This window comes from Taurulus bubalis (assembly GCF_910589615.1).
Source record: "Taurulus bubalis genome assembly, chromosome: 16".
NCBI lineage: Eukaryota > Metazoa > Chordata > Actinopteri > Perciformes > Cottidae > Taurulus > Taurulus bubalis.
This window is the reverse complement of record NC_136604.1, coordinates 12,668,407-12,696,003: the sequence shown is the minus strand read 5'-3', so window position 1 is coordinate 12,696,003 and position 27,597 is coordinate 12,668,407. Positions and strand designations below refer to the sequence as shown.

The window sequence follows — 27,597 nt, the reverse complement described above, 5'->3', positions numbered from 1 at the left end:
TAGTCCCGTCTCTGGCCCCATGTTATTCACAGTCACAGAACAATCTGGCAAAAGATTCCAATATTCACTGCTTGACTGAGTATTTCCCTCAACCAGTACAGGCGTTCTGTCTTCATTTCCTGTGTCATGAGTTTGTAACTCAGTCATGTCTGAGTAAATGCAACTTGTCATGTAGGTAGGCGTCACTTTCACAGGGCTGCTGTCAGAGTCCTCCATATCTGGACTGCTCCACGGCGGTTCCTGTTTGATCGCTGGAGGCTCTGGGACCAGCAGGCCAGAGTCATCCTGGCCCACACAAGGGTTGTTGTGGCAGCTCGCAGGACTCCACTCGCGCTCAGAGTGTTTCTCCTCATCTGCACAGACGAAGACCTGTGGGGTGTCTGTTGAGAGGAAAAGATGAGAACGTTGCGTCAACTCAGTTTGCTACCTTGCATTTCAGCATGTCATTATCAAGTCTGATTTGCATGAAAGAGAGATGCGCTAAAGAGGGAGTCCACTTCCAAAATGCTATACTTTCATAATGCTTGGGTAGGCCTCCTGATGGCCGAGGGGTTTAAGATGCCGATCGCAACGACCCCGGATTTGAGTGCATATAAGAGTGCATATAAATCCCTGATTTCTCTCAGCTCTCTTTGTTTTGAATGGGTTCTAAATTGCTGAAATTATGAGTGTATTGTTTATTTGTATTTGATAAAGGTAAACATCTGGTAATGGACAAGCCTTTTGTACTTACACTGCAGTAAGACATATTATGACCCTTTATTAAACTGTATGTCAAAGTTGACACTGAACATGTTTTATCTCAGACAACCGCGGTAACTTAGCCATGCTCTTCCTCTGATCTAGCATCACACTGATTTAGCCTATACTCTCACTTTCCAGTTTATCAGGTGCACATCGCTAAGATCACCTTCCGTGCAGTGGAGCTCCGTAAAGAGACCTTTAACAATGCTGTAGGACGTCACAACAGAAGGAAAACAGACAAACCATCATTGTGTACATGCACTTCTTGTTTAAGTCCGTGGTGGTCAGCAGCTTCTTCTTGCTCCGTTACCGTCGTCTGCACCGCAGCGAAGATCTCCTCCGCAGCCGCGCTGAGCCGCTCCCTGATGAACAACCTCAACAGCTGCATCTGGGACATTTTAATCAACTTTCAACGCTCACCGACGGCCAGTCGGCTTCTGTGTCAAACTCAAATTGGCAACACAGAAATATGAGGCAACTACATCCGGCTTCAATCACAAAATAAAAGTATCATTGCGCGACAGTTGGTTTGGAAATCTGTGTTGTAAATGGTTATTGATGATGCCATTTTACTAGATACATGCATAGCTATAACCACATAACTGACTGGTTAAAGTAAGAAATTGCAAGGCAAAGGTATTCTGGTTATCATTAGAAAATAGCATTTACATTAGAAAATAAAATACAGGATCAAGAGAGTGACCCTTTATCGGACCCCTAATAGAGGATTATGCTCTCTCTTGAGGCTCTTAGTGTTAATGTAATCAAATTATAATATATATATATATATATATATATATATATATATATATATATATATATTATAATAACATTATTATTACATAACTTAACAGATGTACGGGGAATGACTGAAGATAATAGTAAGCATTAACTTGAATAAGTAAAGCCTGGTGTCAAGTCATGAACAAAGTTGTAACAGATGTGCCCTTATAATGAAAGAGATTCCTAAATTACACAAGTTAAAGCCTTAAAACGACAGACCTAAAACACTTTATTTTGAAAAGGCTCTACTTCCGGTTCCATTTCATCTTGAAGCAGGAACCTTAAGATCGCCATCTGCTGAACAGGAGGTCAGACCATGGTGGTAAATGCCGTACTCCACTGCCAGTGGGAGGATGTAGAACAGTTTGTTTTGATGTTAAAAAAGCAAGGTTACATTTCAGGACAGAGTCTTCTCTTCTTGTGCTCTTGACCTTATTCTTCAGTGTCCCTTCTGTAATTTTCCGGAAAAGTATTGAGTAATTACAACGTCTGACCGCCAGATGGTAGTCAGGTAATCCATTAGAAGGGGAATCATGAATACACGCAATTGCAGGGCCTTTTTTTGTACTATCAAAAATTATAGTAATGACACCTACAAATCTAATAATTACAATGATCAGACTAATAGGAATACAAGGTTCTTGCGGGTAAAAGGAAATAGGAATATGTTTCTGGCATGTTCAAGAAAGTTTAAGAGAAAGAAGATGCATGGTTACTTGAAATGATTGAGGTAATATTTCAATTTAGTAAGTGAAGAAGAACACTGTGTGATTCATCCGTTCAGGTTTGATATTTTAATTATTAAACCACAATGGATTACAACACTTTTGTCAAGACAACCAAAAACATACAAATAAAACATAAAAAATTCTGATCAACGGCATTAATTCACAATACTGCATCACTACTACTTCTGTCTGTGTGTTTGTTTGTGTGTATTGTGTATATGAAAAACGTTGACAGAGAGACTAAATATGCTGAAGGTGTCCTTTCAGTCCAACAATTATTTGAACAAGCGTTTGTGTGCGAGGTGTGTCTGAGTCACTCAGACCGCCGTGCAAGATTAGTTCTGATTGATAGTGTTGCGTCAACCCAGTGGTTTGGGTTTTCGATCATGGAGGTCCACATAGAGACCTCGTCTTCTGTGGAGTCCATCCAGCTGACAGCCTCCCCATAACTCTGACCTGCCATTAAAAAACACACCATTATTCATTATTTATGTTGAAGAGATTAGCACAGAAATCCTCACCGCAATCCACACACCAATGAATGGTGCATCTCTTAATAATTTGAAATATGTGGAGATTTAGCAATACACGGTAACACTGGTAACCTAGAAATGACCCCGCTCTGATAACAAGACCATCTGAAATGCCTGAAATGCCAACTGGACAAAATGCAATGCAATGTGAAGCACTGGATGGGAATACTGTCACCACCAGACCACTCCAAAACACCACTGTAGAAGAAGCAGGACATGTCAAGAGACCAATGAGAAAGCATTGAATCTCTAAATCACTGCTCAGGAGATGCTCAAGCTTTATTCATCACCTCACAAACCTTTAGTCGTATTAAGTCGACAGTCACGTATTGACTTTTAGAAAACAGCCCAAGATAAACAACAGTGAATTCCTTTAAAAAAGCACAGGAACTGAGAGTGACTTAATCAGAGATAAGATAAGATTCTCCGTAGAGAACAGGCTCCACAAGGGCCGCAGCACAGGAGAACAAACAGTGTCCCTAGTCACCAATACTTTCAGAACAAGGTAAAGATAGGAGCATTGTTTCCCTATCCGGTCACTTATTGTATAACCTGTCACAGAATGCTTCACTGAAACTGGAAAGAGATCTAATAAATGACCAATCTATCAAAATGTTCTCTTTTGCAGATACTAAAACCAGCAAAAACACCCACACACATTGTATCAATATCTGCATAAAACAGCATCTGTGTGATTTTGAGCATGAAGCAATGTGGATGTCACTTGGTGTAAAGACACCCACCAGTTCCACAGCTCAGACGAATCCCTCCGAGGGCGTGCGGCTTTAACCCGTCGCGCTGCCAGACAGTCAGCTCAGCGCATGCCTCTCTCAGGTCGCTGGAGGCGAAGCCGTCATAGACCATGGTGTGGTTGTAGGTGGGGCTGATGGAGCGCTTCACCACCCGCGTCTTCTGACCGCTTTGCCGACTGGCGTCTGGGAGTATGTAGCTTGAGATGTAGATTAGGATTTGGAAACAGAATAAATTCAGATTTGAACCAGGCTTCAGTTATCTATTGATATTGTGGGTATAGTTATTCAGATAAGATGTTTAATTGAAAATAAAAATGTCTATGCTTCTCTAGTACGCGAGACAGTATGTGTGTTAAAATGTTTAATTTACACAGTAAATAAATAGTCAGAAATATATATGTGAAGGTGGAGAATTAAAACTAATTGATGAGTATACATGTCCCGTCCCACCAATTATTTTCTACAAATTAAACTGTGATAAAAACTGCCAGGATAGATAACCGATGATCAGGAAACATGTTGCAGAGCTGACACACCTTCTGACAAAAGAGTCTATCGTCCCCCCTTTGTTGGCCAGGAGGCCTTGAGCCTCCCGAAGCCAGATGTGAAGTTCTCCGGTCAGAGGCAGTCCACCACCTTAAAACACACATAATGTATGAGACACACGTGATTTACGGTGGGACACGACTTTCATCTATTATGTATGTGCTCTGCTCACCCTCAAATCCGTCTGGGACGAACTTAATAGAGAGCAAGATGAGCCCACGGCTGCTAATGGAGTCTGGATTCAAATGAATCTGTAATGGGGGCGAGAAAAGAGAACAAGACACAGGAAGCGAGAGAAAGAAAAAGCAAGGGAGAGGGAGGGAGGCAGACGTGTGGAAGCAGAAAAAGATTAAGGTTACATAAAACCTTAGTTGAAATTCACAGCATGTCTTCCTCTCCCTTCAGCTCTTCCAGACACAAGAGACACCCCTTGTACTCCGACAAAGCTGACGAACTGCTGTTACACAAACACACACTACTAAACAAATCTAGATGAGTAAATATATATATCTGTAATATTATTTAGATAATAAATATTGGTCAAGGAGTATTCATGCTCGCATGCTAATTTATGTGACTTTACATGACTGTATATTTGTGTATTTGAAGGCAAATCATGTATGCCTACCCGTGGCTGCAGGTCCTGCCACAGTGGCAGAGAGCACGTCCAGTCCCAGAGGCCCAGAGACACCTCCACCTCCCCCAGGAACACGTTTCTGCCCAGGGGCTCAGCGTGCCACACTGACAGATTCAAGGTCCGGCTCCGCAGCTCTCCAACCCGCACTTTATACTACAACATCAGAGCCAGAATCAGGCAGGGAGCACATGAAAGGAGGTAAGACGCAGGTGCAGGTCAGAGCATAATATGTACTCTGCCACCATAAACTACAACATGTCAACTTAAAATCTGGTAATTCTTTGATGCATCTTGGGACTGGAGAAATAAATGACTGCTGGGCATGTTGCAGGACACATGGAAGAGAGCTGAGGGACAGATGGCAGATGGGGATTTCTGCAAAGGCAGAATGTAATGTAATGTGTAAAAGAGAGAGTGTCTCACTCGAAGCGTCTGATCATAGATTGGGTTTAGTGTCTTCTTCTTCACTGCAGTTTTCTTCTTGCTGTGATTCGACTTGTCCGGCAAGAGATAGGTTTTAACGTATCTGTGAAAAACGCACACACTTAGACCCTTTTCCCTGGTTCTGTATGTGACATTGTTGCTGCAAGATGCACATTCACACATGCACCGTCACTTACGGGTCAGAGCGATCCTTGCGTGCTGAAGCGATGTCCTCACAGCGATACACTTTGACTTTCAGCTCCTCCTTCTGGGTGTCGTAAACCAATGAGAATTGGATACGGCCCCTCACCTCCACAATTCCAAAATCGCCTGAGCTGAACAGACTCATCATGCTTCCACTGAGCTGTAACACACGCAGAACAGAAATCAGCTCTTACGACATTGGCTGCAGCTGAGTCATCCTGCGTCGCTGGATAGCCAATTAATCAAATGTGCTTGTGCGTGCATGCAAGAATATGTGTGTGTGTGTGTGTGTGTGTGTGTGTGTGTGTGTGTGTGTGTGTGTGTGTGTGTGTGTGTGTGTGTGTATGTGTGTACCGTGTAGCCTGATTGAAGGCTGCCGGTGGAGCTGCCTGATTTCAGAGATGCTCGTTCCAGCTCTGTCAAGCAGCTGCTCAGAGACTCGGTGTCCCTGCTGTGACTGCCGAAGTCTTCCTAAACACACACGCACACACACATTATTCTCAGATACAGCGTTACTAATGATCATCAACCAATCTACCAAAAAAAAGGCAAAAGGTGTGATTGATTTAGACATTAAAAAAATTCACCTCAGGATCCTCTGAGTTGCCATTACTTCTCCTTTCGCACTCTACGAGACAAATGCATTGAGATTGACTTAATAATAACCCTCAGAGAGAGACTAAAGTGACACTGAGAGACAAACTTTCATACCTTTGGATGAAGAGAAACTGTTTCTAAGCTGGAGACCCTGGAATTGAAGATGTTTATTCATAATTAGATGATTTGTATTTCAAGTATTGAATAAGGAAACAAATGTGCAGACACAGACCTGTACCACAGGACTGTTTTTTCTGGGTGTAGGTACAGGTTTAAAACTTCCTTGACTCCTGAAAAACAAAAGAAGATATTGTAAAACTCAGCTCCACACAAATGTTACAAAAGTGAGAAGATTTTTCTGTGACAGACGCCCTCACTAACCCTCCACTCTCTTCTTCTTTGCTGCCCTTCAGTCTTCTCTCTGCCTCAGAAGAAGTGTTACTGTTGCGGGAGGTTTCCTCTCTCTCTCCATTGAATAGTTCAGTCAGGGGCACATCTGTTACCATGGAAACACACACAGAACCGTCAAAGGGATGTCCCTATAACAGCAAGAAAACAGCTCCAAAGGCCTGCGATAGTAACACTGTGTGGTGTATTAACCAAGCGGACGCACTGAAAACTGACCTCTGTTCTTGGTCTTCCTGTGGCGTATGGTGGCGTGGACGAGCTTGCAGCCCGACGTCTGGTTGTGATGGCGTTTGCTGCACTCGTCGTGGAACCATGATCCTGACAGGAAGCGCAAACGTGCTGGATCTGCCTCTGTCTCCTGGAGGACCCTGCAGCGTTTAGGTGGAGCCAAGTTAAAAGGCAAACAAAAATAAACTAATATACGTGGAAGTCAGCTGATGTCGGCCTGCAACAAAGACTAAACAGTCACTTCAATGTTTAAAAGACAAAGACCATTTTACTAAAATAACACAAAATTATGCTTGGAAAGTTTCTATTTACATTAACGACATGCACACTTTTCTTTGATACATTCGACGCCCTGATAGAAGAGCTGAAACAATTAGTCAATTTATCAATTTTGCAAAAAGTTCCTTGCAAACATTTTTAATTAATAAACTGATTCATTGTAAAGTATTGTATTGTAATCAATTATCGAGCAAAAATGCAAAGCATCCTCTGGGTTTAGCTTCTCAAATGTGAGCCTTTGTTCCACATCTTTGACTTTAGGAAATTGTGATGAGACTAAACAATGAATCATTCATAAAGCAAAAAAATTGAATACATTAATACAATTGTGTTAGACCTTATTAACTTATTCAGAGATATGGGGCTCTCTGAACATGTGCTGGTAACCAGTGATCAATAACATTTCCCAGATGCAGGAGCTGCTTGGCTTCGTAGGCAGAAACATTTTTACTGTGCAGTTCTTTGATTTCCCTCACGGAGGCAAGGCTGAATTTCCAACCAGGAAAAGCAGACAGCTGCCCCTGAGCCCCAGACCCCTGAAAGCCACCAAAAGCCCCAGGTTCACAGTGTAACAATGGATTTGTGGTAATTTGACTAACTGGTCGTTTGTTTGGAAGCAACTGAGATCCTTGACTCATTTTGAAGAGGTTTCCTGTATCAAAACCTTCATTATTTCAGCTGATATTGAGCTTACATGTTTCGTATTAATGCCAAATGGTTACACAGCAAACCTGCGCTCAGTAGAACTTTATACTACAACATACAGACAGGAGAGGAATTAAAGGAACTCATGAATACATTTTGTGAAATTATATTCATTACAATTAATTTATTTTATTTTATTTAGATATTTGTATTTGTCACCTGTCTGTGTGTTAGAGTTAATCACTGGACACAACTGGCATCTAAAATGGATAAGCAGTCACCTCTGACCTTACACGTCCTTCATCAAGGTGACGCAAATCCGAGTCCCGCTGTAAGACCTGCAGGATGGTGGACTGCTCCTCTTCTGTCAGGTGGCTCAAGTCAAGAGAAGAGTCAACCCACTCCTCCTCCATCCCTGAGTGAGAGGCAAAACCTCAAGACATTCATCTCTAATACATTTAAATATTTAAATAACATTTAAATATGCTACATATTATAGTCAATATATGTCTAGTCTGAGGGTGTTCTTGCTGCAGAGAATGGTGGCTTGTATATTTGAACATGTTTGGCTTGCTAAATCAGTGCTTCCCAACCTTTTTGTGATATGATCCCTTCTCAGATTGTTTAATTTGAATAATGATTGAGGCCTGAAGAGGTACAAGTGTTCAATTTCTCACAAGCAAGGCAATATCTTGTGCAGACATGTGTTTTTGTCTTTTATCTTAAACTGTTAATTATGTCTTGATCCCTCAAGTTTATCTTGTGCCTCCACATTGTTAAACACTCAATACACTTTGAAAGCATGACCCCCGCAGTTCTGGAGTCTCAGTGGGGAAAGACACATGCTATGACAGGGAGACTATTTCTGTCTGCTTCAATAGCTTTCATCTGCTCTTGCTCTCTATGCTCTTTACTGTAGACCCTCTAACTCACTACAATTACAAAAGGCATGAAAATTAATTTTAATAACATTATTTAAACAGTCTATATCTGATTTGACACTGAGGATAATTATGTAAAAATGGAGGAAAGTAAACTTCTATTATGAAATTAAATAACCTGCTGAAGCACAATATAATAAGTTTAGTTTGTGCGTGGGCATGTGCGTGTGGCAAGTTACCTTCAAGTAAAAGCGATCCTCCTTGTAAGTTTGGCAAACAGGATATTATGGAAGTGCAACACAGCTTTCACAACATGAAACCTAAACAAACAAAAAAAAGAATTCAATTATAATAGCATTGTAGTAGATGGCAAACGGTGTAGGTTTTTTCATAATAACAATAATGTATGTTCTCATCTACAATAATTAAATAATTGCTTTGATAGTGAAATACTATTGAAGTTTCTGGTCATGACCTTTTACATGAACTTTTCCTTTAGAAAAAAAAACGCAGCAGTTTCCTCCTCATGAACCGCGCGAGAGAGAGGACACCTGTTGCCACTCCTTTTGGACCAAAGGTTACGCACTCCCGTCTCGCTTTCAGTAAATACACAAAAAGACACATAAAACTCAAGCCAAAACTGTTTTACCTTATTGAGGGCCGCTGACACTTCCATCTGCGTAAAGTTAAGTGAAGAGTGCGAAGAGTGCGTTGCGTGTCGAGGTCTGTGTACAGAGTAAACGGGGTGAACACGCCCTCCTGAGTTCCTCTGCACACAGACTGCAGTCAGCTGGGAGGCGAGCATGAGGCGGAACAAACGGAAAATACTCAGAGGGAGAGCCTAACTGTGTGTGCATGTGTGTTTTAGATTGATACATTGATACAATGTGTTTGTTTGAATATGATTTGACTCACACACACACACACACGGATGTTTTACCAAATGGCAGGGTGAATGTGGGAAGTAGTTTTCCTCTTTGTCGCTGTCCACACCTGTTTAACACACATTTGGCTAAACACTGAGGCTGCTGCTGCCCCTATGCTTACTCTAGTGTACTAAACCCATATTATGTACACATATGCAAACATCACAAAGATCGATGCTTGTTTTAAAGGGAGTATAGCCAGCAGCACATGAGTCCTGCCTCAACTTCAGTGTGTCAACATGTGTGTTTCCTTTCTCTGTGTGTTGGGGGAGGGTGCATTCAGAGTGTCAAAGTATTCAGTCCTGTCCTTTGTCAACAAACTTGGATGATAGCCACACACTTCCCAGTTGGGAAACTTTTTTGTGTGAGTTTATTCAAGCCTGCATAGGGTCTGGCTCAGACAGCGCTTGGTGCATCCAGCCAGCCGTCCCACTGCTCCCCTTGAGGCCTCCACCAGCCCTGCTGCATGCTGGGATACGATACTCATGATTAAAAGGTGATTTGTATTGCCAATACTGAGTATGTCTCTGGTCGCACCCAGATTACAGCAGAATCAGTTCACTCACTCTGGTATGGGGAAATATGCAACTCTCTTACAACGATTACCAACTCCTCATTTGAATGCAAGCAAGCACACACACAAAGAAACAGGTATTTATTCTTAGTTTATTCAGGTTGCCAACCTTTTTAAACATTTTCATACGACATCACAAAACAAATCGAGTTCCTTTCAAACTTAACCAGCATTATAAGTAAATAGGGTCACATCCGTTTGAATTGAAGGGTACAGCTGCTATGTATATGATATAATCATGAGCAGACAAAACAGAAATCTCCTCCATAAAATTTAATTAATAAAAAAATTGACAAAATAAACACTCACAAATCAGAGGAGAAGTGCTAAAGCTATTTTGCCAGTAGACATTCAGTTCCTAGTACTATTGCTTAGATGATTGAGTATAAATGTTCCCAAAGGTGGGGTCTACCTCTAAGAGATGTTTCCTTGGGGTCCCCAGCTAAATTATCTAACTCACTGCAAGTAAAGAAACATAATATATATATATATATATACATATTAAAATGTTTGGTTTCAATAAAACACTAGAAAGTTATGCAGCTCCACATGAACACAGATGTTATCTGAGATGATGGACAAAGTAATTCAGAGTCTCATTTTGTTCAATTTTAGGATAAAAAAAAAAGTCTAAGGGACCTTGACTGTTATGACCTTGTCTGACCTGCTGTCTACATTGGGATTATATCGCTCTTTACCACAACCGCACTGGACTATTTACACAGTTAAAACAGCTCACTGGATACAGCTAGCTGCTTGTTGTTTGTAACAGGACAAACACTTAACATGTTCTTTTGGGGAAAATTGATGGTGGATTTAGTCACAACGGTGATTCGCTGAGAAAATGTGAGCCTTTTTGTTTCTCAACTCTCTGATTGTATTATTACAGCCAATATGTCTCCAGAATATACATACTTTACAAACACAGTAAACACATGCACAGACACTCATTACACAATGTGAAATTCTGAGAAAAAATATCCTCTTAAACACACCCATCCCCCAGGGGTACACATGGGGACCACACAAATTAATGACAGGGCCTCTGGAAAAAAAACACTCTTGTCGTCAGAACTCGATGCGTCACTGCTCCGCTGTCCTCAAGATCCGCCTCTTTGCCCTTCATGCATCTTGTCTTCATTGGGTTTGGGGCTGCTCTCTGTATGAAGACAGGCATCATTTGAATTTGGACAGATGGGGTTTGTGATCAGAATCAAAATACAACCTAGAGGGATGTTAAAGGGGACTCTAGTTGTACATTGGATGCTGTTGATCACTCCTGCCACCAGAGGCTGCTGTTGCACCAACAGACTATCACTTAGCTCAGTGACACAGTCACATTTACATGCACATACTTAAACTAATACAGTCACGCTAAATTCTCTGTTCTCTAACACCTACGTGGACAAACTCACATGGGGTCGTAGGTGCTCTGCTCTTTAGATTTGAGGAAACGCATGGCAAAGAAGCCGCCTGCCTGCACACACAGCACGAGGATGATGCCTCCGATGAAACTGGACATGTCAAACTTGGCCTGGGAGAACTCTGGGGACGAGTTTGTGTTACTTCCATCACCTGGAGGGAAAGAAAAGGAAGAAGAGGGTGGCTTTACAGTCAGTGAAACTACATTGAAGCAGTGTGTGGTGGGAAAAGACGAGAATGTTGGCTCTTTTTTTCTTATTTTCTGGTGGAATTGAAGTGGCTTTGTGGAACATTTTACTCAGCTCCTATAGGAATAATAAATGTCTGACGCAAGAGAGAGGGAAGGAGGTGGGAGGAGATGATGGTGTCGATACAATTTACCTGAGTCACCTTCACCTCCTCCCTCAGCAATAGTCTCTACAACTGGGAAATAAAAAAGATGAAAACAAAATGAGAGATACAGAGGTTGCAGAAAAAGAAGTTTGGGTAATTATGGAGTGTATTGTTAGTTACCTGAGCACAATTCAGCCACTCTAGTCCAGCTACAATTCCTGCCGTCGTCTGCCGAGTTTCCCTGATCAGTCACACACATGCCTGTATCATTACCTGAGCAAGAGAGAACAAAACATGTTTTAGTGTGTGTGTGTGTGTGTGTGTGTGTGTGTGTGTGTGTGTGTGTGTGTGTGTGTGTGTGTGTGTGTGTGTGTGTGTGTGTGTGCGTTCCTGACATTCTAAATAATTCAGTCATCTTGTACAAACCAGGGATGCTTATGTTACAGCAGCTCCGATGATTGAATTTCGATCAGAGGTCAGGAGTGTGTGTGTGTGTGTGTGTGTGTGTGTGTGTGTGTGTGTGTGTGTGTGCACATCACCATTTGGACAAAGTCTCCAGACACAGCCTGTCAGGTTGAGCATGGAGTCGCCAACGCATAGGTCACATGACTCGGCTTGAGAGCAATCTGTAGGAGGGACAAAACTGGCAATCAAATGGAAGTGCCACTCAAACCAGTTGAGTGGCCGATGCACAATCATCTTCCCACAGACATATTTTAACAGCTTTATTATTGTAAGACGGCTTGCCAGTTTGGACAATGTCACAATAGACAAAAGCAAGTAGGCAAAACTGTCAAGTAATGCCAAGGAAAAGATAGCAGATTCTCCTTCATCTATCATATGTTTACTTATTGTGAGAAATACTGGAGAACAAGCCATCTTCACAGTTAATAAGAGGAGATGTTATCATGGAAAGACTTTTGAAAGAGATCAAATGGCAACAAGCCAGTCAAGGAAAGGAGACGTCAGAAGCCAAGTGCAGGAAGACACACCAACAGGTTTCTGACCAGACCAAATAAAGTTGTTGGTCACACAGAAACAAAATAAATGTAAGACATGTGGATGGACCCATACCTGACTGTGAGTACACAGAGGGAACCACTGCTAGAAGCAGCAGTGTGGAGAAGAGGACCTTCGACACCAACTGTTGCATCCTGACAGCCACAGATCACCAACACCTGCAACTGACGGCTGAAGATGTTTGGTGCTTGGAGAGGAATTATTATCAACAAAGAAGTTTCAATAAAAATATCTTCTTGTACGTCCTCAAAAAGCTATCCAAAGTTGCAAATATAGATATGGCTCCTGGCTGGGACACAGAGAGAAAGACAGGAGACACAGAGTAACACTGTCACTGTGTAACATGAGCAGCACCCAAACCTGGTTTCCTGGCAACCAATTGGCCCAGCTCAACCCTCCTGAAATACACACCTGTGTGGAGGGAATGACACCTGTTTACTTTGGCTAGCAGTGCACACACACACACACATACACACACACACATACACACACACACACACACACACACACACACACACACACACACACACACACACACACAGACACACACACTACTCACATTCAAATTGTTCTCATAGGTCCAAACCTGGGGGTCCGGGACTCATCAAGTGGCCCCAAGATAAATCTGAAGGGTCACAAGATCAATTAAGAGATACGTGGGAGACGGTGTGAACCAAAGATATAGATATTTCCGTGTGGACCATAAAGCACCACATGGCTAAAGTATATTCATTATACACAACATTATATTTTATCTGATGTTTTTCTTTCTAAAAAAAAAATACAAGATACTATCCAGGCCTCTATAAATCCTTGAAATATAAAGTTACTAAAAGGCTATAACATGTGACAAGCAGTGTCAAGTAGCTTCATTTTAACCACTCAAATTGTTTTATAAATAAGCATCTGCTGAAAAGATGTCTGGTTAAGACAGAATATCAGTCTTACTTGGCCCTCCTTTTAATCAGGGATGTGTTTGATACAGTAGTTAATCATATGTGTCTTGAGGGATTCAGTCCAGTTAACAGCAAAATGTCACACTGGAGTGTGAATACTTTTAAAGCAGACACTGACGTTGGCATGCGACTACGTACAGTAGACAGTTTGTGCGTCAGTATCACCCCAAATGTGTCATTGACTGTGATGAAGTGCTGCTGTAGCACTTGTCACTCAATCAATAATTGACTTGACAAACAACTCAGACAAGGTACTCACTCAGTAATTACTAATATATGTTTGCCTATAGCACAAATGAGACAAGAACAAACGTGAAAAATCAGACAAGATCACAACCAATTGGATCACAAATAAATACAGTCACAACTATCAAGACATTATCGGAATATACAGCATTTGGACCCAAGACGAACAAGGACAACAAAAGGGGGCTTAGACTGCCCTATCGGCTCTGTAACTCCCAGCTATACCCCTGTATACAGATGTGAAAATGTACCAGCACAAAAAAGTAGCCCTCTGACATGCAAAGTCACAGCCCAGCCGCCAGCACTCAAAAGAATCACGACACAGTTAGCAGCTTTAAGCAATGCATTGTACCGTCACCACCTCCTCCACTCACACCAACGTAGCTCATGCCCTCCCACATCTCATATGCTCTCTCACACATTGTCTGGTTACATCTGTGCAGCTCTACAAGGTGGCTGTTTTGTGTCGGCGTGCTAAAAGAAACCAAAGGGATTTTCCGCATCCCTGTTGAGCACGATCTCCTCCTCCACTGATGCTCCCACTGCTAACGGCTCACCAGCGTCATAATAGTGAACAATGCTGCAATTTAAAGCCAATGGCAAAATGATATAGTATTAGGATGAATACACATATAACTGAATAAAATACATTAATGCAAGGACATACAATGAAAATCCACCACAATGTTTTTTATACATGAAAATCATAAATAATAAATAATGAAATAAATAATATTTCTTAAAATGTTTGTATTGGTATCATCAAATTTGCCATGAGAAATTTGCCATGCAGGAAAGTAGGTCCTCCGGTAAAAAAAAAAACAGCTGTAATGTTGGAAAAATTTAGAGTTGCTCGACATTTGCAAGGTGACTAGTTTTGCACCTCATATCCTTTAAATGACGTAGGCGGGTTGTGTTGGCAGGAAGTGGGTCCTAATATGGCTCGAGAAGGACGAGATTCCCCGAGTTGGCGCATTGATATGCGCGACCACGCAAACGTTCAGACCATCCCGCAGCACCCACGCTCACTATCAAACCGGGGAAGCCTTGAATCCCCTGCTGCTGTTAAGATACTGTAGATAGGCATGGCGGCCTGCAGGATGCTCACATATAAATCAATACTATAGACAACAATCAAAATTATTGCTATTCTTGGTTTTGTTTATCCCCTCACCATTATCATCTTAGCACGGTCCGATTTCTACATTATTTAAGGGGTATTATTTCATTATAATTTGTATTAATATTACACTAACCTCATAATGCATTGTATTATATCATTGTAAATTATGAGGTTAATGTAATAATAATAATAATATATATCATATATATATATAAATGTTGTGTGTTTTAATGAGGCGTTTATTCAAGTCTGTGGTCAGTTTTGAGGCTGCCCATCCCTGTGTATAAACTTAGTCCTAGTACTTTCAACACAAATAACAATAATAATAAGAGAAAAATATTTGTCGTAGCTGGGTTTTGGCTATGGAACGGGGAAATTGTGTCCTTCAATTAGGTGTCTAGTTTTCCCTTGAAGTGTCAACTTCAGATTATAGTTGCACTGCAAGACATCTCCCCATGACTCATCCTGATGCGTTTCAGCACCGTGGACAGCGCCGGCCCTGAGCCTGCAGCTCCACACCTCTGAGCCCTGCCCAACTCAAAACAATATCGTCTCATTCAACCGGGCCCCCTGGGTCTTATTGAGAAAAGCTGTGTGTGCTGGAGGGGAGGGGGGTCTATTGGTGGTCATTATTTACAAGAAATAGGAGCAAGAGTGAACCGCAGTGGGAGGGGCGACAGAGTTGCCGCATTTTTCTGAATGAAATTACTCCCTTTACACCCCCTCCCTATACTCTCTGCATCCTCAATGTCGGTAGCTCATTGGTCGAACCTTCCAGTCAATGACGTCAGACCGGCTCTCTTGTGGATGAGTCCGCGCGCAAGAGCACCCATTCTGCCTCCCATGAGCGCTTCGGACAGATTGAAGAAAAGGAGATGGTCTTGACACCAAGTGAGAATTTGGAGCAACTTTGATGAAGACAGGAGCACGGGGCGGTATCACATACAGGGACTCTCATCTTTATTAAGACTTGTACCGAGCAGCGTCACCCCATCCCCATCTCTTGGCTTGGATCTTGTAAGAGGAGAGAGCACATCTGTTTAACTCTTGCAAGGGAATCACACAATCCCGTTAATAAGGTAAGATGAATGATCTATTATATGCATGTATAAGCACGTGTCCGTGCGATGTGTGTGTCTGTGTGTGTGTGTGTGTGTGTGTGTGTGTGTGTGTGTGTGTGTGTGTGTGTGTGTGTGTGTGTGTGTGTGTGTGCGCGTGTCGGGGACATCCTCTGTGGCGCAATGAACCTGCAATTGTATTATACAACAGGGTCTTCCGCACCGGGATATACCTCCGATGAGGCCTTCAAACCCCTACTTGTATAAGCCAAAAATAAATCGTCTTAAAATATCCTTAATGTTTTACACGTATGGTGTGGAATTTCCTTTCAGAAGGCGTGTAGTACAGTTTGACATGTGCTAAAGAACAAACAGATACCATACCAGAGAGCACAGGCATCTTAACCTTGCAGGGGGAATTCTTTAAATAGCTCAATGAACAGCACGAGCTCTCTCTTTAATGAAGCATACATGTAGAATATGTCCGAGGTCTGCACGTGTACACATGATGTTCAACTAGGACACTACATCGAGTGCACTTGAACATAATGTTTGGAAATTAACACGAGGGAAACGTCAGACAGATTACATCTGAACCAGCCACATCCTCGATGATATTCAAGAGATGTGATGCTCCTGAAACGTGCAGGAGAAAAAGCAAAGCGTGGACGCCGGTAATTGCAAGGATTGACAGTGACGTGCTCAAAAAAACAAAACAATCAATGACAGTCTAATTATGCATTCATGTTTTGGTAACTCTACCTATCAATTGGAATTGAGCCTTCATATTGATTGACTAGGATTTGCGCGACTTTCCGCAAGACTATAGAGTTAGTGACGTCAGTGACATTTCAGGAGCAAGCAAGTTTTGCCTATACAATTTGTTTTATTTGAGATCATAAAAAAGCATATACAGACTGAAAAACAATTGAGTACAATTTCAAAACGGGTCATTATATTAAAAAACAAGCCTAGAATGGTGCTCATAATCTGTATTTTATATTTGTTTGGATTCTTTAAAGGCATATTTTGTATTGCAGTGTAAAGGCTATCTATTATTATTATCATCATTGAAGCTAATCCAGGGACAAGATGGGTTTAGGCTATACATTATTAGTTCAACTGGAAATAGAATCAGCGTATTAGTCTCATAAGTGATTACTGATTGTGTATAACTGAATACATTTGTGTATAATTCTGTATAATACTACAAAAAGCTATACAAGACAAAATAACTAGGAGCAAGAGTGTACAGGGCATGACCATCTTCAATAGGCCACTTAATGCACTCATAGTGATACTCTATTATTATATCAGCTGCTTTAGATTACAAGACATTTTAAATTCTCCCACATTAAGTCCTCTTCTGCTCTGCCGGATACCACATCAAGTCTCCAGCAACCACAGAATGAAAACACAGCTTCTGGTCCAGGAAAGGTTGTTTAATGGACAGTTGGGGATGCTAATGGCCCATTAGAGCTAATGCCAACATCTCTCCTGTTTCCTCTCTTAGGTTGTTTGTGTGACTGCTAAAAAGCCATGACCCTGAACGCCTCTGACTTAGGCTGGGATGAGTCCTCGGGTGCAGGCCCCTCCTTCCCTCTGGACCAACTAGACCAACTGGACAGCTCATCTACATATGAAGTCCCGCCCCTCACAGTGTGGGGCGTGGCTCTGTGTGTATCAGGAACTCTTATTGCCACTGAAAACGCAGTAGTTGTCACCACCATCCTGGCCACGCCGTCTCTTCGAGCACCTGTCTTCCTGCTGCTTGCCAGCCTCGGATTGGCTGATCTCCTGGCAGGTGTTGCTTTGATCTTGCACTTTCTCTTCCTGTTCTGCGTAGAGCCCAGTGATTGGTCAGAATTGTTGACCTCAGGACTGCTGGTGACATCCCTGACAGCCTCGCTATGTAGCCTGATGGGTGTTGCTTTGGACCGATACCTGTCTTTAAGCCACGCCCTCACCTATGGCTCGAGCCAATCCCGTCACAGAGCCGCTGTCCTCCTGCTGCTGGTCTGGTTGGGAGCATGTGTCATTGGGGCAGGACCTGCAATGGGATGGCACTGTCTGGGAGAGCCAAGCTCCTGTTCTGTAGCGCGACCTCTGACACGAACATACCTATCGTTGCTGTGTGGTGGCTTCCTGGTGGTTGTCATGATAACCCTGCAATTGTACGCTGGGATCTGTCGAGTGGCGAGGCGGCATGCTCACGCCATCGCTACCCAGAGGCACTTCCTTCCTGCCAACCACTCATATGCAAGCAAACACAGCAGTGGAAGGGGCTTCTCGCGGCTGATCCTGATCCTCAGTGTGTTTGTGGGCTGCTGGATGCCGTTCTCCATCTGGGGTTTGCTAGGAGACGCATCCAGCCCTCCTCTGTACACATATGCCACCTTGGTGCCGGCGGCGGGAAGCTCACTGCTGAACCCAATACTCTACAGCCTAAGAAACAAAGACATTCGAAAGGTGCTTCTCCAGGCCTGCTGCCCACACAGATGCACACAAAACACACACATACACTACCCTGTTGATGTGTAGACTGCCAAACCTCGCCAGACTGAAACCACCACACAATCTATGCCAAACATATCACTGTTTGTGTGCCAAGATACACACATAGCTGCATTGACTATCATCCAGATCCTGAACATGAAGTCTCACACACAGACACACAGACACACACACTCCCACACACGCAAGAAGCACTTCTCCAGGAGATGAAGTCCCTCTGCAAATCAGAATGTTCTGCACTGTCCTGGTAGCCATTTTGGGACTAAACGTACTGTCTTTTGTGTACTTTGTGCCTCATCCTCAGTCAATTGTAGCTCCACTGGATCCCCAGACTGAAACAATCAAAGGGACGCTCTATATAACCCCACTCATAGAAAGTGGATTTAATCACCATTGGCACTTTAATAAGGGGAGAAAGGGATGGGTTTTAAATGGAGGCCTATCACAGTGTAATGAAATGTGATCCAAAGCCCAATTTTATTTACTTGAATGTCAAAAAACACATTGTTCTAGATCTTTGAGATTCTATTTTGCACATGCTGTTGAAGGCAGATTGGAGGTACTGACCATATGTTCGTGTTGCACAGCCTTTTTGAAATGAATGAATATTTTATATCGATGAATAATAAATATGCTTTTTTTCCTCTACTGGGCGATGTCAGCACTCTTCTCTTTACTGCTGCAGAGGCTTTTAGTATGTTTGTCTCTATCTCTCACTCTTTAACTCGATGATGCACAGACTGCTGCTCTCGATTCCTGTATCCTAAATTATTTGGTGACTAAAGCAACATTCAACATTATTACCATCACCCTGCATCCTTTTAAAACCTAAAATGCAGTCTTGGTATGAGGATAACGTGATTATGTAAGAGGTTTTTCTCTTCTCCTACTCAAGTTCTGAACCTTAATCCGATTGATTAATTTTCTCACTCCCCACACAGTCGGCACTGAGCACTGTGAAAAGGTGTCCACCACTGATATGAAGAAGATGAGTCATGGATAAAGCACGAAGGAGTCTTATGCCAAGGCTTGACATTTTTTGAGAACTTTGTTATGCAACACATCACACGCACAATTCAATCTCACAGGAAAGACATCCAAACTATCACTGTAGTTCACTCCATCTTTATTGAAATAACTATAATCAAATGGAAATTTAAGGCAGGAGAAGCTTTGGCAAAGCATGCTGTGTGATTGTGCTTCAACATAGGCACATTTAAAATAAAAGGCACTTAAGAAATATGCGGTCCACACTAAACATCAGTCAGTTCCACATTTGACCCATCGTCGCAGCTGATAATATTTTCGGCAGAAGCTGATCAGTGGCCAGTGTGGATAAGCAAAATAAACCTGCACCGACACTAAAATGCAGTATAAAAAAGGCACTTATCAGGCAGCAGGCCAAATGCTGCCTAAAGTCTACACAGAGCAGTGATTAAGTTGATCCCCATAAAAAGTAAAAAAAGATATCTGCAGGAAGAAATGCATCACAGAGCTCAAAAACAACCCAAAATGAATCATACTTGTGTTAAATGTCTACATATGTTCGGTGTGGTGATCTCATCACACCCCAGGTGTCTGCCATGAGCCAATGCTTTCCCTATCACGCTGAATAGTAAATTCATGAATTTGCTTCTAAACTACGACCATCCACAAGTGAATTGTTCCCATGACAACCACAGAAAGAAAAAATAGAGAATTCCAAAGTGAGGAAAGGAAAAGTGATTAAAAAAATCCCTGCTTTAAAAGGGATATGAAAGATTGCATAATTATCTTTAGATATGATTCAATATGTTACATAAACTTTACACGTACTCTATGATATAATCTATGAGTGAGAATGTTTTGACGTCAACCCTTTGTGTTTTTCTACTATGTCTCTCTATTATCCTTTGCCATAATATACTAAAGCAGATGAAATCAGACATTTAGCCTCCAGCAGAAGGCACCCGATTCTAATACACTAAGATGGAGACAGAGTTGATCCGTTTACACACAGACTCAGCAGAGAGACGTGTGTCACGTCACATAACACTCACATCAATAACAGCGTGTGTCATTCAATTAAAGCAAATGGGGACACAACCAGGCACACTCACACCCCGTCTTTTGGACTTTTGCACTGAACGGAATAATGTTGGATAAATAAAAAATAATTGGTTCAAGGAATGTGATTAGTGACGGGTCACTTGCACATACAATGTGTGCACAACACACTCAAACTCCGACACGCGCAGAACGAGGACCTCGGCTTCACTGGTACTTAAGAATGTGATTCGAATGGAAATACAAGGATGTTGTTTCAGGAGGAAAGATACAGAGGTGGTGGTGAAGGACTATTACTCGGACCACTCTTCATCGTCAAACTCCGAGGAGTCATCCTCGCTGTCACTGCACTCTACAGCAATACGACGGGAAAGGATGGCAGCCACGTCATTGCCAAAGTGATCCCTCTTCTCCTGCTCCCGCTGTGCCTCCGTTTTACGTAGGTTGAAACCTAGAAGGGTGTTAGTGAGAACAGTCACAGTGAGTGTGTGCGCGCCTCACAACAGCAATCTTATACTTCATGTATGTATGCCACTTTCAGGACAAATTCGATTACATTTTAAAAGGTATATTTTATACCTACGCAGTGGTGGAAGATGTTCTCTTATATTTAGGCAAGCAAGCAACGGTTCTGCATTGAGAATTTTACTCAGCCAAAAAGAGATAACTATTATGAGCAGTGTACTTAAGAGTTTTTACAAGTGGGTCCCGATTCCCAACCGCATATTTTCTGTTGCTGCTGTTACACAACATCGACCCCGCACTTTGGCTGTCCATCAACCGCTTTTTTTTCTTCTTAATCATCAAAATACATGAAAATGAACCTCCGCATTTAACCCATCATATGCCTTCAGGAGCAGTGGGCTACTTTAAGATCAATTTGGGGTTCAGTGTCTTATTCAAGGCATGCGTTCATGCATTCTATATTGTCATTAGCGGTTGTCAAAATCATAATCTGAAAATGACCTAGTAACTTCGACTGTCAAATCAATTCATTCTATAATGTGCCGTTTCCTGTAGTGTCTCACCTTGTCGGATGGCCTGCAGCAGGTCATTGTGAGGATCATCAGCAGGTTCTGGCTTAGGTTTTGGAGCAGAGCTGCCACCACCAGAGGGAGGAGGGGGAGCAGAGTGGTCAAAAGATGAGGGAGGTGGGCCAGGGGGAGGTGGGCCAGGGGGAGGTGGAGGAGGAGGAGGAGGTGGAGGACCACCACCACCTGCAGGGATAGGTGGTGGTGGAGGAGGAGGAACAGTGGACATAGCAGGTGGAGGGGGAGGAGCAGGTGGGGAGGGATAGCCAGAGAACGGAGGAGGGGAAGGTGGGTTGTCGAAGCCAGGGGGAGGTGTGGGAGCCCCAAAGCCAGAGGGTGGAGGAGGGGGAGGAGGTGCAGGGGGAGGGGCGAGGTTGGGGCGAGAGTTTGGAGCTGGAGAGGTCATGGGGGGAGCAGGGGGTGGGTGGTTTGGACTCTTCGGGGTTGGAACTCCATATCCTCCGTCATTATACCTGCAAGTGAGTTAAAGAATGAGTTGAAGACAAGTTAAATGCCAAAATGGACCCTTCATTTGCCTCCAATCAACCTTCAATTTCTTTCTTTTTCTCAGCAGTTCATTAAAGAGACTGAAAGTGAACAGTAGGTTTTTAATCTATTTTGCCATTGTTGAACCCTATAATTTTAAGAGGATGTGTTTAGGACTGCAGTACAATTGTACTAGTACACGTGTAACTGTACATTCAGCACATGTTAGCAGGATGTGTGGGCTTATATCCAAGATGCTACTTACGCCATGTCTGGAGGTGGAGGAGGCAGGAAGTCATCCATGCCAGGTGGAGAGAGAGGGGAACCGGGTTCATAAGCGTAGGAGCTGGTGCTCATCTCGAGGCCTTCAGAATTGAAGCCATCTCCAGATCCAATACTGCCATTTAGGCCCTCAGAAGAATTCCTTAAAAAACAAAGTTAAGACATGTCATCTTGATTCTCTGAAACCTCGACATGGAAAGGGCCGTGGTAATAATAGCATTTACAGAACTAAACAGCAGTTGTGAGTCATGTACTTTAGCGTATTCTTTTGGGAGTATACTGCATACACAAATAGTGACGCTGAAACTTGTGGTGATTAGTTCACACAGCTATTTAAATAGTACAACGTATAGTCAGTTACACAACAGTAAGAGATTGGCTTGTCTTTAAAACAGATTGTTGTTTGTGCTCTTTGTGTTTTTTCATTTCTATATTTTTAAATGTTATTAATTTGATAAAAACGTACTGAAAAATAAATAACCTACAGCAGAAAAGCACTATGGCCTGCTGTGACTCATGCATTTGTTTACTGCAATTTGCCATTGACCGCCAACTTTACACCCAACCCCCTGAGAACATTTTCAGACAGGACATACCAACCGTATCACTGTGTACAGATTGGTTGATAAGACAGGAGCGAGTGGAATTTACCATGCAAGTGCCCATTCTTTACTTTAACTGTGTCAACCAGAGAGAATAACTGCATTCATCAAGTAATCATTCTTTACTTATTGCTGGACAGCATAGACTTCCCCATCATTTCACAGACTCTCACAACTTACATCAAATCATTCTTTGGCTCCACAAACTCCTCCCCCATCTTTCGGCGTTCCCATTCATCCTTCCTGGTCTTGATCTTTCGCGGATTGAGTGTTCGTTGGTTCAGATGGTCTTTCTTCTCCTTCTACTCAGAAAGGAAAGAGTGAAAAAGAGTCAGAGGTTTGGATACAAATGCTTTTTAATTGATGTGACCTATGATGTCCACTCGTTCCAACCAAATCACTGTCATGTTACTTGTTTTGTGTGTATGAACATAGAATAAAAGACACTTTATTGTCATTGTAGGCATAAAAACAAAATCACGTTTGGCAAGATAAAAACAAGACAATAAGCTGGAAACAAGCACGACAAAAACAAGATAATAAATACTAAAAAGGCGTTAGATATGAGAATGTTTGTGTGTCTCACTCGGTGCTTGCGTCTCTCCTTCATGATGTCCTTGGTGTCCTGCAGCATCTTCTCCTTCCACAGATCAAAGAAGTAGGAGGGATCAGTGTAAAACTTCAGGGCCTCTTTCCCATCATCCCTGTAAACAACAGTTTTACAAACATAGTTACATTTGGGTCTCAGCTACACTTTAGGTTATCTTGTGTAAACACACATAAACAACACACAGTGTTTGCTAACAGATCTTTAGCTTCCTTATGTGTCAGTATATTAACAAGCCATAATCACACTTCCTCTTTTAAACCCAACAAAAGAAACAGGTCAAAGCTGGGGAAGAAATTCTGTAAAGATATGTCAAATTAACACCACACTCACATTCAAATCAGTCACACAGAGAGTCTTTGTAACATAATTGTACAAGCTTACACACACTCGCTGTGCTTATCATTGATGGCATGGTTACTGATTATATAGACTTCACCTGCAGCCCCTTCTGTTCTGTTTCCTAACTAATCATTCTTCTGATGACATGTCATGCCTAATTCATATTCAAGATCTCAAGGATATGTCAGCTGGATTGTTACACATATTGTTGTTTTCCCCAACAGAATTTCTTCAGTGCTGCTTTCATGTAATATATTTAGTAATATACTTACAAACAAAGACATCTATATCTAGATAAATGCAATTAAGTCAAACTAAGTTTATTGTGCATTGTTTGCTTGTTGGTTACAAAAGTTGCCATCAAAACAAATCAAAAACTGCCTGAAGACCAAACTTGGTCAAAATAAATGTATCTTTCACATGTTGACACTAATATACACTAATAAAGAGAACTGCATCAGCCTGATGAATCTCAAGGATTATGCAAAAAAGGATGACAGCCTCCCGTGAAGCAGGATAGACAGCTAATTTTAGTACCAAAAAATAGTCCACCTTCTTTTTGAGACCCACTCCTTGATGCATATTCATCAGAGAGGTGCATTTAAATAATATATGTATAGCAATGACAAAAAGATAGCATGCATGTATGTGTTCTTAATATTCCATGCATGTTATGAATGAACATGAGCCATGGAGGTGTATCTGTGAGTCTGCTGAACCCTACCGGTATTGGCTGAGTATGTTGAGTGGTGGAGGCGGGTTACAGGTTATGTAGGTGTCCTGTACAGGCATTGGCAGAGACGGCCTGGTGAACAGCTGCTGGTCCTGGGTCAGACTGCTGCGGAAGGCCTTACGGGTAGTGATGGCCTGCAGAGAGACTGAGAGAGAAACAGACAGATGAAATGGAGAGAATGTTATTAAACATTCATTGGGCTCAAGGGAAAGAGGTTATTTTAATATGGAAGCTGTGTGAGTCAGTGTAATAAATTGTACACAATACGTTATATTTAGCCGTATTCAAAATAATGAACTATTACACTAACATTAGTGGGAATAGTAGCATGTGGGAGTACTTACCCTCCTCCTCTTTGGGGTCTAGCTGGGTGACTTTAACCTGCAGACGATCCACTCGATCTCCCAGTGTATTAACTCTCAGCGCAAATGCTCCCGCCTGAATGAACAGCTCCCCGAACACATCCTCTGCATATTTGCCTACGCACACACATTATTCCTCGATTATATTATTTGTCCCACGCATGAGCAATAAATGCATTTTCACAAATCCATTAAAATAAAACCTTTCATAAGTACACACAGGTCATGCACATTTGCCACGTGTTATGAACCATTCACATCATATTTTATGACACCTAACCACAAACAGCCCACACTCACTGAGGCTGCCAAGCTGACGGATGATGTTGGCCAGGCTGATGTTGGTGACACATTCCAATTCACTGCGGATGTTGGAAGGGATGGTCTGGCGACACACATGGCGCGGCTCTATATTCCTCGTAATCAGAGGCATGGTGGGATGTTGTGGGTGAAGGGCCCCAACCCTGATGAGGAAGAGGAGAGTTATTTGAGGAAAGGAAATACAGCATAAAAGGATCAAAAGACAGCACTGAAATGTATTTATATCTATTACATACAGCTGTGCTCCACTGGCAAATATTTAAATCAACGACCATTTTGATAATAGATTGATCACTGTAAATAATCGGTGCCTGATGAAGAAGAAAAATGTAATTTAAACCTTGGTTTTATGAAAATAAGATAAGATTGATGAAGCAATTAATCATAACATAATCAACAGATTACCTGATACTAAAATAATTGTTCCTTTCATCGCAAAATGAGTCACATGCTCATGTGATCAAGATGCACATGTATAAATAAACTCTGAGCCAGACAGAGCGAAAGCAGAAGCAACGCTAAAGCCTTGTCTCTCAGAAACCACCCTGTATCCACCCAGTGTATGTCTGTGCGCGAATGTTCATTTTGAACACGAAAACAGTACCACAAAAAAGCACGAGATGCACTCGTGAATGCTGCAGTTAAAGTTATTTCAATGCACAATGAGTTCTGTAGATTGAAGTTAGTCTTCGTCAGGATGCAATGATGTCCTCTTTTCTGCACAATTACGCTGACAGAAATCTAAATATTTCAAATAAAATAAAATTGGACAAATCAGTCAATGTGTTTGTGTGTGTCTGACAAAGTAAACTCCCCACATAATGAAGTAATTTATTAAATACATTCAGATGACAACTCCCATAGGTGCTCAAAGATATGCAGTGACTGCAGACTCTCCCTGCTACCAAGGCAGTATTGAGCTTACTGTAAGTATACTGCAGTGCTTCCTATTCCCCAATTCGGTTGCCCAATAACAAGGTTTTCATGTGAAAGTTGGTGCTTCGAAGAATGCCAGTTCAGAATCAGAATCAGCTTTTTTGGCCATGTGCGTTTACACATACATGGAATTTGACTCCGGTTACACGTTACTCTTCATACTTATATACATACACAATAAACAAGATAAATATCAAAAAGACATTAAAGACAACAGAGACAAAAAGACAACAGTAGTCATGCTACAAATGTCATTACTAGGGAGATTAAAGTCTGCACTTTTATTTAGGTTGACATTTGTATGCGTACTTGGAATGAAACCGAGCATAACGTAACTCTGTTTCATTGAAAAGTGGAACTTGGTACAGTTGTATCCAGTTGACACAACGTCACAGCCTCGTCATATGTTCGGCAGTAACGTACAGAAACCTTCTGTCAAATAGACACACTGAATGATACACGTTTCACTCATTAGTTAACGGTCTTGGATAAACTCTAAACTAAAGATATGAAATGATAAGAAAGCAAATCAGTCGGAAACACTACAGTGTCACGTACACATTAGCTAGATGGGCTACAGTGTGACATGGGATCTCGGCCTTGTCAGAGCAGGAAGTAACTTGTCGGCGCTTTCTATCTCGAAGAAGCAGACAAACAAAAGGATATTTACAGCTTGTACACTATGGAAATAATAGCGACTAAACACATTACCGTAAATGGCAACCGGAGAATCTCCCTTACGTATACAGTGTGGTTGTTATCCTGTGTCCAGATTTCCACATGAAATGTTCGGCGGTACAGTACACAGAGGAGCTAAACAGATTTCTAAAGTCCCGGGAATGTGAACTTCCGATTGGTCGACCGGCTGAGTTTCTCACAGTCGATTGGCCACTGTGCCTGTCAGCTGGTTTTGCTGAAAACAGGATGTGGAAATTTCAACGTAAATAGCGCGACACCACCCTGACTAGTGGCAAACATTTGTCCGTAATTTGCGTAACGGAGGGTGGAGGCAGAAGGACATTCCTACTCCAGCGAGTTGGAACGCGTCCGAGGAATGACTGGCATTGAGCTTCACGCATAAGAAACTTCACTGTTGAGAAAAGCACTTATGAAGATAAATCACCGCCCTGTGAGTCTTGCCTGGTTAGAGTTAAGTGCATCCTTCACCTCCGTAACTGGAAGTACACTGGGTTTATGGGGGAAGCGGCAAACCAGTCTCCAGTAAAGATTAAATAATGTATCCAAGTATAGGAATGCGTGGTAAATGATGGTAATGAAACAAACCGTGT

The 27,597-nt window shown here is 42.1% G+C and overlaps 4 protein-coding genes across 4 annotated transcripts; 1 reads left to right on the top strand and 3 right to left on the bottom strand.

Moving 5' to 3' along the window:
- Nucleotides 1-2,411: 2,411 nt before the first annotated feature.
- On the bottom strand, nucleotides 2,412-9,396 carry LOC306748440 (synaptotagmin-like protein 1; the record flags this gene model as incomplete). Its single annotated transcript, XM_079231609.1, is given in 16 exon segments — nucleotides 2,412-2,711; nucleotides 3,532-3,737; nucleotides 4,077-4,176; nucleotides 4,259-4,337; nucleotides 4,715-4,876; nucleotides 5,147-5,249; nucleotides 5,344-5,510; nucleotides 5,705-5,821; nucleotides 5,938-5,978; nucleotides 6,062-6,098; nucleotides 6,180-6,237; nucleotides 6,329-6,443; nucleotides 6,572-6,723; nucleotides 7,796-7,922; nucleotides 9,329-9,366; nucleotides 9,368-9,396. Coding segments are annotated over 16 exon segments (1,674 nt in total). The 3' UTR covers nucleotides 2,412-2,568.
- Nucleotides 9,397-11,299: 1,903 nt separating this feature from the next.
- cd164l2 (CD164 sialomucin-like 2) lies at nucleotides 11,300-12,796 on the bottom strand (the record flags this gene model as incomplete). Its single annotated transcript, XM_079231607.1, has 5 exons — nucleotides 11,300-11,463; nucleotides 11,692-11,733; nucleotides 11,824-11,916; nucleotides 12,183-12,269; nucleotides 12,718-12,796. 5 exons carry the CDS (start codon nucleotides 12,794-12,796, stop codon nucleotides 11,300-11,302), a joined length of 465 nt encoding a protein of 154 aa, XP_079087733.1.
- A 4,789-nt stretch (nucleotides 12,797-17,585) lies between these two features.
- Nucleotides 17,586-18,587, top strand: gpr3 (G protein-coupled receptor 3; the record flags this gene model as incomplete). The annotated part of the gene is made up of 1 exon (XM_079232046.1): nucleotides 17,586-18,587. One exon carries the CDS (start codon nucleotides 17,586-17,588, stop codon nucleotides 18,585-18,587), a length of 1,002 nt encoding a protein of 333 aa, XP_079088172.1.
- Nucleotides 18,588-19,669: 1,082 nt separating this feature from the next.
- On the bottom strand, nucleotides 19,670-27,100 carry wasf2 (WASP family member 2). The gene is made up of 9 exons (XM_079232473.1): nucleotides 27,020-27,100; nucleotides 25,352-25,515; nucleotides 25,034-25,168; nucleotides 24,681-24,834; nucleotides 23,594-23,711; nucleotides 23,188-23,309; nucleotides 22,389-22,547; nucleotides 21,635-22,110; nucleotides 19,670-21,057 (listed from the first exon to the last, which is right to left on the bottom strand). Exons 2-9 carry the CDS (start codon nucleotides 25,482-25,484, stop codon nucleotides 20,900-20,902), a joined length of 1,455 nt encoding a protein of 484 aa, XP_079088599.1. The 5' UTR covers nucleotides 25,485-25,515; nucleotides 27,020-27,100; the 3' UTR covers nucleotides 19,670-20,899.
- Nucleotides 27,101-27,597: the final 497 nt, after the last annotated feature.

Bases quoted from the DNA above. Each gene is read 5' to 3' on its own strand.
- wasf2 (XM_079232473.1), bottom strand. From the start codon at position 25,484: ATGCCTCTGATTACGAGGAATATAGAGCCGCGCCATGTGTGTCGCCAG. The intron at 23,310-23,593 runs GTGAGACACACA...CTTTCTGAGTAG, and splicing joins AGGAGAGACGCAAGCACCGA to AAGGAGAAGAAAGACCATCT. The intron at 21,058-21,634 runs GTGAGACACTAC...ACACCCTTCTAG, and splicing joins GCTGCAGGCCATCCGACAAG to GTTTCAACCTACGTAAAACG.